The 11,205-nt window shown below is 39.8% G+C and overlaps 1 protein-coding gene and 1 long non-coding RNA gene across 2 annotated transcripts; both read right to left on the reverse strand.

The window, feature by feature from the left end:
* Window positions 1-235: 235 nt before the first annotated feature.
* LOC109198912 (uncharacterized) lies at window positions 236-4,522 on the reverse strand. The gene is made up of 3 exons (XR_002059447.2): window positions 4,338-4,522; window positions 731-892; window positions 236-652 (listed from the first exon to the last, which is right to left on the reverse strand). It is a non-coding gene; the product is annotated as an uncharacterized LOC109198912 (long non-coding RNA).
* A 1,285-nt stretch (window positions 4,523-5,807) lies between these two features.
* LOC109194317 (ladderlectin) lies at window positions 5,808-9,546 on the reverse strand. Its single transcript, XM_025905050.1, has 6 exons — window positions 9,508-9,546; window positions 6,978-7,045; window positions 6,543-6,652; window positions 6,321-6,449; window positions 6,025-6,133; window positions 5,808-5,875 (listed from the first exon to the last, which is right to left on the reverse strand). Exons 2-6 carry the CDS (start codon window positions 7,036-7,038, stop codon window positions 5,808-5,810), a joined length of 477 nt encoding a protein of 158 aa, XP_025760835.1. The 5' UTR covers window positions 7,039-7,045; window positions 9,508-9,546.
* Window positions 9,547-11,205: the final 1,659 nt, after the last annotated feature.

Genomic DNA, 11,205 nt, shown 5'->3' on the forward strand with positions numbered 1-11,205 from the left:
CGTATGTCACTCTGTGAGCGGTCTTCAAATGTTTGAATAAATTTGTAGTGTTGCTCTGTGGTGCAGCTACGACACCGTAGCAAAGTTTACACACTATGTCTACTTAATCCACGTCTGACTCCGCGAACCCATAATGTTTCCACACCACTGAAGTCGTTTTATCTCTCTTTTCAACCAGCGGCATTCTCTCTTCAGCAGCCATTATCCTCTCCTCTCCAAATAACTTCTGCTTAGCTTCCCTCGGGTCCTCTTAATTGTTATGACGTGTGTTCGAATCGCAGAGAGGTGTGCTCGATTTGCCACACGGAGCAGCGCGAGAGTAAAGCACGAGGGAGGTGCTAATAATCGGCTCAGTCATTTTTAATGATCGTTGAAAGCCCAGATCGTAATCTAGATTAAAATTCGATTAATTGAGCAGCCCTAGTTGGACTCATGGTTCTTTGTTAGTCCAGTTTAGGATAATGTCTCTGACGTATGTATCATATCAAATATATGTCATATCAAAACAACCCCACACCTGCAGTTGTTTCAGTTTTTCACAGGTGTTTCCTGTCAGCTGGTCAACCTCACTCAGGTGGACATCCATATCAGCCAACCAAACGACAAGCTCCTCCCTTTGTGCTTCAAATCCCTCCCACTCTGAGACAAGGAGCTGAGAGAGAGAAAACAAAGGTCAATTATAAAGAAGAGAGAAAAGTGAAACCCTCCTCAGAAGGTCTGACTCGCATACCTGCAGTCGACCTGTGATGGACTCCTGTTTGGCGTTCACATCATCCCAGTGTTGCCAGCAGCCGAGTCTGCAGGGTGCCCTGGAAGAGCCGAGTTAATGTAGACTCCTCCTGGTCAGGCTGTCCAGCTGGATGAGCCGAGGTCTCCCCTCTCGCCGCCGCCTCTGAACACAAAAACACAAATTGCATGTGAACCAGGAGGTGCAGATTTTTTTGCTATTCTTTTCTAAATCCAGACTTGATAATGTGGAGGTATTTGGAAAACTTTTTTGGCCAGCGGACGACTGTTGTCTCGCAGAAAGTCAAATCAAATGTATGCGATACAAAATTAATTCACGAGAACGAATTATAAAAAACAAGTCCAGTTCTTCCCTGATTTCAAGTGAATTCTGCATCAAAACAGGGTGACAGAATTAAAACGAGAGTTTGCAGCAAATGTGAGCACAAAGCCTCACTTTGTACAAGCCTGCTATTAAAGTTCTCCTCTATGCAGATGACTTTCCTGTTTTCAAGGCACAACTTGGATCTGCTGTACAAATCTTATAGATACACGCTAAATGAAACAGTAGTGTGCACGACTCCAGATTCTGATCCCTCATCCTAATATGGTCCCAAAAGGCTCACAAAAAACATTGGAATAGCAATAAAGCAAATGTTGGGGCTTCCAAATACAGAGTCCATAAACCAATGGCTGACATGGGTTTTATCATAAGGGTGATAAATAATTGTAATTCAATCTAATTGTTTTTCTCCCTCCTCTTCCTCATTTTGTTGGAGCTGTGAAAAGAATTAGTGTGAATCTGAATTAATTTCTGCAAACAAGAAAAATCTACAGCTTTTCGGTCAGAGGTAGTCTTGTGATTTAAGCCGGGTAAAGTAGATTTATGTTTTGATGCTACCTGCTTCAGCTCTACGACTGGCTGCTGAGTGATCTTTACACCCTGGCTGGATTACAAACTTTAACCACATGCTGAATTTCGGCCCAGTGTTGATACCTCTTGTTAGTATAATGACCTCTTCTTGGCTTAATGTATGATCAGTGTTGCCAACTCCTCAGTAATGAAAATCGCTATTGGCTGTCCTAAAAGTCGCTAGAAGTCGCCAAATGACGTCATCGCCTAATTTGCATAATTAGTCATGCTAATGTAATTGTAACCTACCTACGTTGTTGGAGAGAGAAATAACATCGTGGAAGAGACATAAAGTGAGTAAAAAAACGTCCTAAATGCATTTAGAATTTATTTAGAACTACAAATTAAATTTCTTTTAGCAATTATTGTTTTTTTAATGTCACAGTTCCAACCTTGCACCTTTATCCAGGCTTGGACCGGCAAAAGTGACCCGAAATAAGCACTCTGGTGGAGTTACTTTGTGTGTGTCTGTGTGTGTGTGTGTTTATAAGTAGTTTTAAACCTTGTGATCCACAAAAAAACATAACAGTAAAAGAAGAACTGACTGCGTTACAGTCAGTGCGGGAGCAGCGGCTTCGCTCATGCGCGATTCATTTGCAGTTTGGACGCATAGGTGTGAACGTCTCCTGCCCTGATAGCAGCTGCGTGAGGACTATCCTCCGCCTGTGTGCCCTTTGGCACAGGCCAGGTGCCCATGGCACCACCCGCTGCTTGTTGAGAGTAGTAGCGATTCGCGCTTTCACGTCAAAAAGTCATCATAAATAAGTCTCCAATAACACCAGAAAAAGTCGCCAGATTTGTCGCTAGTCGCTTTTTAGAAAAAAAAGTCGCCAAGGGGTCTGAAAACTCGCTAAATATAGCGACAAAGTCGCTAAGTTGGCAACACTGTGTATGATGGTGGATAAATGAAACGTACAAAGAAAATTTAACTATATTACAAATGGACATCTATCTTGGTAACATCAAATGGCCGGAGCATAACTTGTCAACTAGTCCGAAAATTAGTTACACAGGAACAGTCACAGACACATCTTCTAATGTGTCACATTTCTATTCATTCAAAACACTTATGCCAGAGGTTCCCAAAGTGTGGGGCCCGCCCCAGAGCCATTGCAGGGGGGGCGCGGTATGAAAAGAAAAAGAAAAAAAGAGCGCTTGGACACTGTGGACAGGTTTTTGACGGGGCTCCCACATAAACGCAAAGCAGGAGATGAAGTATCACCAAATATGTTTCCAAACCAACTTCCTTCCAAGCCAAAGACTAGAAAATATGGTGAAGCATATCTTCCCTTTGGCTTCACCTGCACAAGTGCCAAGGTAGGTCTCCCCTGCAGAATTAGTTTCCCTGCGTCGGGAGCAGCGCTGGGCTCTCCAAATCACGGACAAACAGGATCCCACATTCTTGATTTTTAGTTCACAAACACTTCTTGTAATGACTAACTACTCCTGACATTTTGGACATGTTAGCTCTTTATGCAGTAAAGTTACTGCAGGATATAAATAATATCAGGCTGATCCTGCCGTAATTTGTTCCCCCGGTTCAAATCACGGACAAACAGTATCCCAAGCTGTTTATGTGTTTAAACCCATTTTGCACAGAGAGACATTTTTTGAAAAATGTATTGATAGCAATGTTGAATATATTACACAGGAAAAAAACAACTACACGTAAAATAATGACACCGTGACGCCTCTGCCTTTCTAAATGGAGGGACAGTAACTGCGTGTCTATATGTAAGCGTGTAAAACCTGAAGATAGTCAGATTAACAGCATTTTGTCTCTATCTGCCATTCTGTAATTCATCTCCTGTAAACAATAACGTGGCGCACAGCGTGACGTGAAAAGAGGCACATACCCTTGGCATTGCGTGACGAACTCTGTAATCCTCGTCCACACGTAAACGCAAAAAAGGAGTTTTAAATAATCTCCGTTTTCGGTGAATCGCAACGCTGTTTACGTGTTGACGAAAAGCCCAAACGCATAGAAACAGCTGCGTTTTCAAAAATACCCGTGTAGGTGTGGACGTTGCATAAAAGAGTTAGTAGTATATTTTATTACTACCTGTAATTTATGCTGTTTACTTGTATTTGCTTAATTGTTTACTAAATGTTTGAGGTGTGAAATAAACCGCAATGGAGTTTGTAAACAAAATATGGGTGTGTGTGTTTGGAGGATGTGTTTGTGCGGGGGGGGCGCGAACATTTTTCTTGTAAAAAAGGGGGGCCTGGCAAAAAAAGTTTGGGAACCACTGACTTATGCATTGCTGTGTTTTACACAGCTCTTACAGAATGCAAAGTACAGGCTGATGTGAGTATTTAATGTACGACTCAGATCTACTGAATTTCAGAGTTTCTAGAGCAGACACAGAGCTCACGTCACAACAGGCTTCAGGCGCCATTTTAGTGACATTAACAATATTATAAATTTTAAGCAGTCTAGCTGACATTACGTTATGTACGCAGCACGCAATAGAACCACATATTTTAGAAGCCAATTAGTTGGGAGCGCCTTCACTTAATTATAACAGTGGTTTTGTTAGGAAAACAGTTTCTGTATACCGATACTAAATTGCGTTAACGTCAACGGCTAATGTATGTAACATAGCTAACTGTTATTGTTAGCACAGCATTAACAGCAAGCTACAATGACGAGTAACAAAAACAAAACAGTAAAAAGGTTTTAATGAAAACGTTTTACCTTTTCCAACAGTCCCAGAATCCAGAGCTTCAAAGACCAGCAGGTACTCAAGACTGTTATCCGCTTCGCTGTCACCGTCCGTGAGAAAGTGTTTTTTCCCTTAAAAAGTTCAAGGCCCGCCGGTCGCGCAATCTGTCTGCGCATGCGCAACCCAACGATTGACTCTCTCTCTCTCTCACTGTCATTTATTTGGCTCAAAACACAAATTGCTCAGTGATAAACAACTACTGAGATCATTTACCTAAGCAGTGTGCTTTGTCAAAACTAAGTGTGTCGGAGATTCTGTTGTGCAGTTGTTATTTATTAGTATTTTATAATTTGACTTTACTGCTGGGTGGTTTGTAAAGTTTACAATAACTAGTATTTTCATTATGCTATATTTTCTAATATATATAATAATCTCAAAAGTAATACCTTGAAGCAGAAAATAGTAATACTTTATTAAAATTTAAAACTGAAATACAGTATTTGGATGTGTGTATTGTGTCTACTGTTTGTTAACTCACCATATTCATAAACATCTTAATAATAAATTCCATATTCTATTACCACATTATTTGTGATCAGTGGGTTTGCGGGGTTAGGGGTGTGGGGGGTAGGGTCTTTAGGCTTTGGCCCCCACCCCTGCCACCAGTATATTTTTAAGCAAGTATTTCTAACTTTTATTTGAACATTCAGTTTCCTACCATCTGCTCTTAAAAGGTAATTGCCAGGTAACCCGCCCTCCCCCTTCTCACACACATGCACACAAACAAAACTAATTCACAGCCTCATTATAGTGAATAAATATTTATGCCATTTTACACCATCAAACTTAGATAGCTAAGGATGAAGAACCTTTTGTCCTTTAAAGAACCATTTGTAATACCTAAAGAACCATCTACAAAATAAAAAGGTTCTTTGACGTATGATGGTTCTTTAAAGAACCATGAAGACATCTGAAGAACCATTTAAGAACCATAATTTTTCTGAGTGTACCCTAGTAATCAATACTACTTTTTCCTTTGGGAAGGTACCAACTGTGCAGTCTGCAATTCTGTTGAAGAAAGATGTTGAATCTATTTCGTTATTGTGGAAAAATATCGGATTCATATCGGTATTGGCAGATATCCAAATTTATGATATCGGTATCGGACATAAAAAAGTGGTATCGTGCCATCTCTAATGTATATACACCTCAAATCAAAAAACAACACAGAGATATGCTTGTTTGATGCTTTAATACTTGTTTGATGCTTTAATGTTAAAGAAAGAAGAGAACAGTTTTCTCTGCAGAAGAAAAATATAAAATCAATCCTTTGGTAACAAGTCTGCTCCCACTAAAGTCACAAGGCCTTAATGACAGCCCAACTTGTGTTAATTGTTCATTTTGTTTGGGTGCTATAGAGAGGAAAAATATAATGCTGCAAAATAAAGTAAGAGCTAGCGAAACACAAACAGCATCATACATCAGTTTCAGTCCAAGAAACCTTAGACTTTCTTGGCGCAGACAGATGGCAGATGTTCACCACACAGCGTATCATCCCAGCGCTTGGAACCTGAAAGGTTCACAAGGAGAAATCAGTAAAATGTTAAACAAGTCAAAAACCTAAACTCTAGTTAACCAGCCTTTATTGCTTGTATCTTAGATCACTTGAACCTTTCAAACACATTAAGCAATCATGTTAATTATTGTGTTCTAAATTACCTCCATAATTCATCTGAATACAGTGCTGATTCTGACCATTAGTGGGCTCTTCTGGGCACCAGTATGAATAGTGAAAACTGGAGCCATCACTCCACAACCAAATACCTTCCTAGAAGACAGAAACTGAACACATTAGTTCAGGGCGGTCAATAGGTTAAGCATAGCCACTGACATTAAGGACACAACCTTCTATGTAACAAACTGGAAATTCTCACATTGGGCATACTATTTAAGTTACTTTAGCCTACTAGTAGTTTAGACACCTAACAAATACTGTGTAATAATAAACAAAATACCTGGGGTGCATCTGTCCCTCCAATCCAAGTTTTAGGATTGCCATGAGGGGCAGTCAGACTCTGAATCGTTTTGTACTCACTGCTGCTGTGCACTGATGCAAGGTTTGCCCCCATGGACAAGCAATTTCTCTTCAGTGGAGAGTGACAGAGAGCAGAAGTTTTCAAAGTAATTAGCAACAGTTAAAAGGATGTGGTTTAATCAGAAAAGAAAAAGAAACTCACCTCAGCTCTAGCCCAACTCATGGTTGTTGGAACAAAGAGAAAGCAGCGATCACTGTTGCGAGTCCAACCAAAAGGACAACCAGTGGACCTCTTGACCAGGTGACTCTTGGCTGGGAGCAAATGAAAAGTTGTATATGTGTCTCTGGTTGACACCTTTTGTATTTTATAATCATGATATAAACAATCACTGATAAGTCATGCAAGTAGACAGTGAAACATTTGTTAAGTGATTCACAGGGTTCAGGTGCAGGTATGTGTAAAAATGTGTAGGTCAGTTAACAAAGTGCAGGGAATTCACATTTCTTAGACATGTATTTGTGCATACATGGAATTCTAGTTCCATATATGCAACTGTAAGCTTTTCAGCAATTAATACATTAATCAAATTATAACAGTATGTATTTATATATAAATACATACATATGTTATACTCACAAGCAGCAGTGGTCAGAACCATCAATCCACAAAGAAGTGCAGACACAACCAGCAGCTTCATGGTGTCTCTGTGTAAAACAAAACTTCCTAAGTACTGTCAATTCTTTAAAGAAAGGACAGAAGATAATTAAAGAGTCTGTACCAAACCTTTATAGAAGGTCTTTCTCTCTTTTCAGTGTCAGCCAGTAGCTTCAGTCTTCCAGTGTGCAGGTTATGAACAGCTCTGACACCAGTGTTTATATACTCATGTACACTCCACATGGTTGCAAAATCAGCAAAAAGCACAACTTCTTCTGTGGATTCCTGGACGTGCGTGGGCGTATCATGTGATATCCTGAGGTCAAGAGGCTAGGATGCCCACAATGAGTTCACCCGAAACCGTGGCTGATTGTGACCCACACCCGTTTTTACATCTCAGCTCGTGTGATTAGGTAGAGGATCAATAGGGGGTCCGTGTCCCCCTTGGGGGACACTCCCATAGGGCTTAAATCTGGGACTCTCCACCATTTGACCTGAGAACTGAAGAAGCTTCTCGGATGAGAGGTGAAACGTCCAGACGCTTTTCTTTCTAAGCTCCCTAGGCTATGACCAATTATATTGCATAGTTAATAGAAGCATCAGACAACAATTCACCAATTCTTTCCTCCCATGATATTTACAGAAGAGGTTTACTGGCGTTGCTAAAGACTCAGGTCATTTTAGCGGCTTTGTCTTTTAGCTGCTACACTAGTTAGTGTTCGTTACACAATTGAATTTAGGCAGATTTATCTATTCAAGTGTTACCTGAACTGGGATAGACTTGTTTTATTTGCTTTATGAGATTTAGAGAAACAGTTGTTAATAATTTGGAGTTATAAGATAACAGAATTCTGATTAAAACCTATTAGCTTCACCCAAATATTTTAATAGAAATGTATACATTTAAATTGTGTTTTAAGGAAGAGGACCTGACCCATTTCCCAGAGAGGACTTCACAGGTCAAGAGGCCTATTGAAAAAGAGTTTTTAAATTGGAATTAGAAAATGGTCTTTCGAAGAAATTTGAAAATGGTTTTTGAAATGTGGAATTCGAAAATGAATTCATTATTTAAGCACAGAATTATTTATTTTGATGCAGGTGGCTCTTGTGGTCCTCCATAAAAAGAACCATAGATGCCACGGTTCTGGGTCCTTGTGACCCAGCATTTCTGAGTCTTTTGTATTTTATATTATCGCTTATGTTCTGAATCCTTTGTTGTGCTGTTTTGATCATTATAGTTTTTATTACCCTAGGTTCGGTTATGGCTATTATGGTTTTAGTTCTTAGGTTTTGTTATATGGCTTCCTGTGTTCCATATTGTGCTTTCTTTGTGCCTTTCTGTCCTGTGTTTCAGGACTCTATGTTCTGTCTCCCCAGTCTCTGTTAAGTTTTCATGTCTAGAGTTCAGTTGGTGTGTTTCCTGTTTTATTTTGAAGGTCTGTGTCTCTTGTCAGTGGGCCTGTCTCAACTAGTGATGGGATTTCCGGCTCTTTTTAGAGATCCGGCTCTTTCGGCTCAGCTCACTAAAAAGAGCCGGCTCTTTCGGCTCAGAACCGGCTCTTCGGGTTGTTTTGTTGCTTTAATTAATTTATTGTTAACAATAATATAATATTATGCACAAAAGGAATCACTAATATAAAAAAGTGGTTTATTTATATATGTTATATATAAATATATGCGGTGGCCCCTAGAGACAAAGCACGTACAAACTCTAAAGCATGCACAAACTCCAAAACACATTTCTAGCTTTAACTGAACTTCCAAAACAGAGCTACCTAGATCACTTAAATTACACAATTGAAAGCATATGTGTATTGTTTGTGTATTTATAGACAAGCACTTTGGAGTTCAAATAATTTTTTTTTAAAAAGTTCTTTTACCTGTTACTACCACACACCAAATCCAATCGTTGATACTTCCTGGCTTGTGTAGCCACTAGGTAACAAAAGCTCAACAGTGCGCCTAGCATTCTGGAGCACTTCTGTTGTGTTTTGTATGTGCTTCAGAGTTTGTACATGCTTCTGGGTTTTTACGTGTTTTGGAGTTTGTACGTGCTTCTGAGTTTTTACGTGTTTTGGAGTTTGTACGTGCTTCTGAGTTTTTACGTGTTTTGGAGTTTGTACGTGCTTCTGAGTTTTTACGTGTTTTGGAATTTTTACGTGTTTTGGAGTTTGTACGTGTTTTGGAGTTTGTACGTGCTTTGTCTCTAGGGGCCATCATAAATATACTTTATTTATTCACTCCACAAAAAATGTAATAAATAAATCATATAATACAAAAACTAACTATTTACATTTTAATCTTTTAACTATTTAAATTTTCAGCTTTTTCCTTTTAAACAAATTTAAAGTGAAATAACACAAAACACTGCAAACCACAACACAATTAAATATAAATTAAAATATGAAAACAAAAAGAAGATGCATATTCTCTGTCATATGGGCCTGCATGAATAAGCTTTCTGAATCCTTTATCATCCGCAACTGAAAATAGTTGTGGATGATTACTATACCTTTCCAATGTGACGTTGTTGTCCCTGGCTCTCTTTCTCTCTCTCTCCCTCCCGCTCTGTTCCTGTGCTAATGTGAGTGTAACTACCGCCCCTCCCCCCTCTGCCCAGCGCAAAGCACAAGGCCCGCGTGCGGAGTGAAGCGGAAAAAAGGGCGAGAGAGAGGGTGACAGAAAGAAAAAAACAACCCCCCCAAAAAACCACGGCTCCCAATAAGGAGCCGGCTCACGTCGTGCACTTCAAAGATCCAGCTCCATGAGCCGTTTCGTTCGCGAACGACACATCACTAGTCTCAACTACGTCCACACGTACACGGGTATTTTTGAAAACTGAGATTTTCCGTTTTTGTTTTTAAAAAAAATCCCGTCCACACGTAAACACAAAAATGGATGGGAAAGAGTAAACAAAGATGGTGCATATGTAACGATGTAAAAGAATGAATATAGTTTTGTTGTTGTTAAATTCCTGTTAAACTTGGGATCGTAACCATGGGTTTGTTTTGAAACTTTTATTTTGAAAATCCACAGCGGAAGTCTGCTACTGGTAATCTGGTTTTCCCTAAGCTTATCCCGTTAGTAGCAAGGAAGCTTTTGCTGTGGTAAGTTCTTTCCCAGTCTGCCATGATTGAACATGAGTTTAAAACATATTTGAAGATCCTCATTGAGGTTAACATGACAGTACATTAACAGCATGAACTGTCCATACAGTAGCATCTGAGTAGATTTTAGTTTTATGATCTTGTTTTCCAATTAATGGGTTGGACGTTGGGAAAGGTGGACACGTTGAGCTAGCGGCTAACAGCTAGCGGAGACTGTCGTGTCTAATATTGAAACTTCTCTTGATAGTTTGGGCGGAATGCTATTGCCCGAAACCCATGGTTATTCATATCCCATGTTATTGCAGAGAGGGGAATAAACCACGTCTGAGCTCTACCCATCTCGAGTCCAGAGAGTTTTACTCTTACAGCACTAGAGACAGAGACTGAGCGGAGTTACACATAGAAGCAGAAAGGAGTCCTGTGTCGAGGGACAGTAACTGTGTGTGTATATGTAAGCATTTAAACACTTCAGAAAGTAAAATTAACAGTAACAGTATTTTGTGTAAGTCTGCCATTGTAGAAATTAATTTCACCGAAACAATAACGTGGCGCACAATGTGACGTCAAAAAATGCGCACACCTTTGACGCTGCATTTTCTCCGTTTTCCTCGTCCACACGTAAATGCAAAAATGGAGTTTTCGAAAATATCCACCCTGGCAGGCGTTTTTAAAAATCTCCGTTTTCAGAAAGAAAACGCAGTTTACGTGTGGACGAAAGGTGCACACGCATAGAAAAATCTGCGTTTTAAAAAATACCCAGGTACATGTGCATGTAGCCTCAATATGCGTACTTGTTTGTACTTGCGTTCTCATGTACTCGTGATACGTTAGCAGTCGGAGACCAAGTACTATTCCGATTCATAGTATGCATCAAGCCGAGAACGTGAAAAAAATCCCAGATGTGTTCTCGCTCCGCCCGTTTTATCGAGCATGCATCGGTGGCGACTTGTGTGGACATGGTACAGCTAAATATCCCAGAATGCATTTCATCCAAAACCCAATCCCGGCAATGGCGGCTAAAAACCTTTAAATATTACTCTTTCTGGGTCACAAAATAAACCTCTAAGTTATTTTCAAGCGAGAATGTAGCTGTGTAAACTTCA

The sequence above is a fragment of the Oreochromis niloticus genome, linkage group LG3 (assembly GCF_001858045.2).
Source record: "Oreochromis niloticus isolate F11D_XX linkage group LG3, O_niloticus_UMD_NMBU, whole genome shotgun sequence".
Lineage (NCBI taxonomy): Eukaryota > Metazoa > Chordata > Actinopteri > Cichliformes > Cichlidae > Oreochromis > Oreochromis niloticus.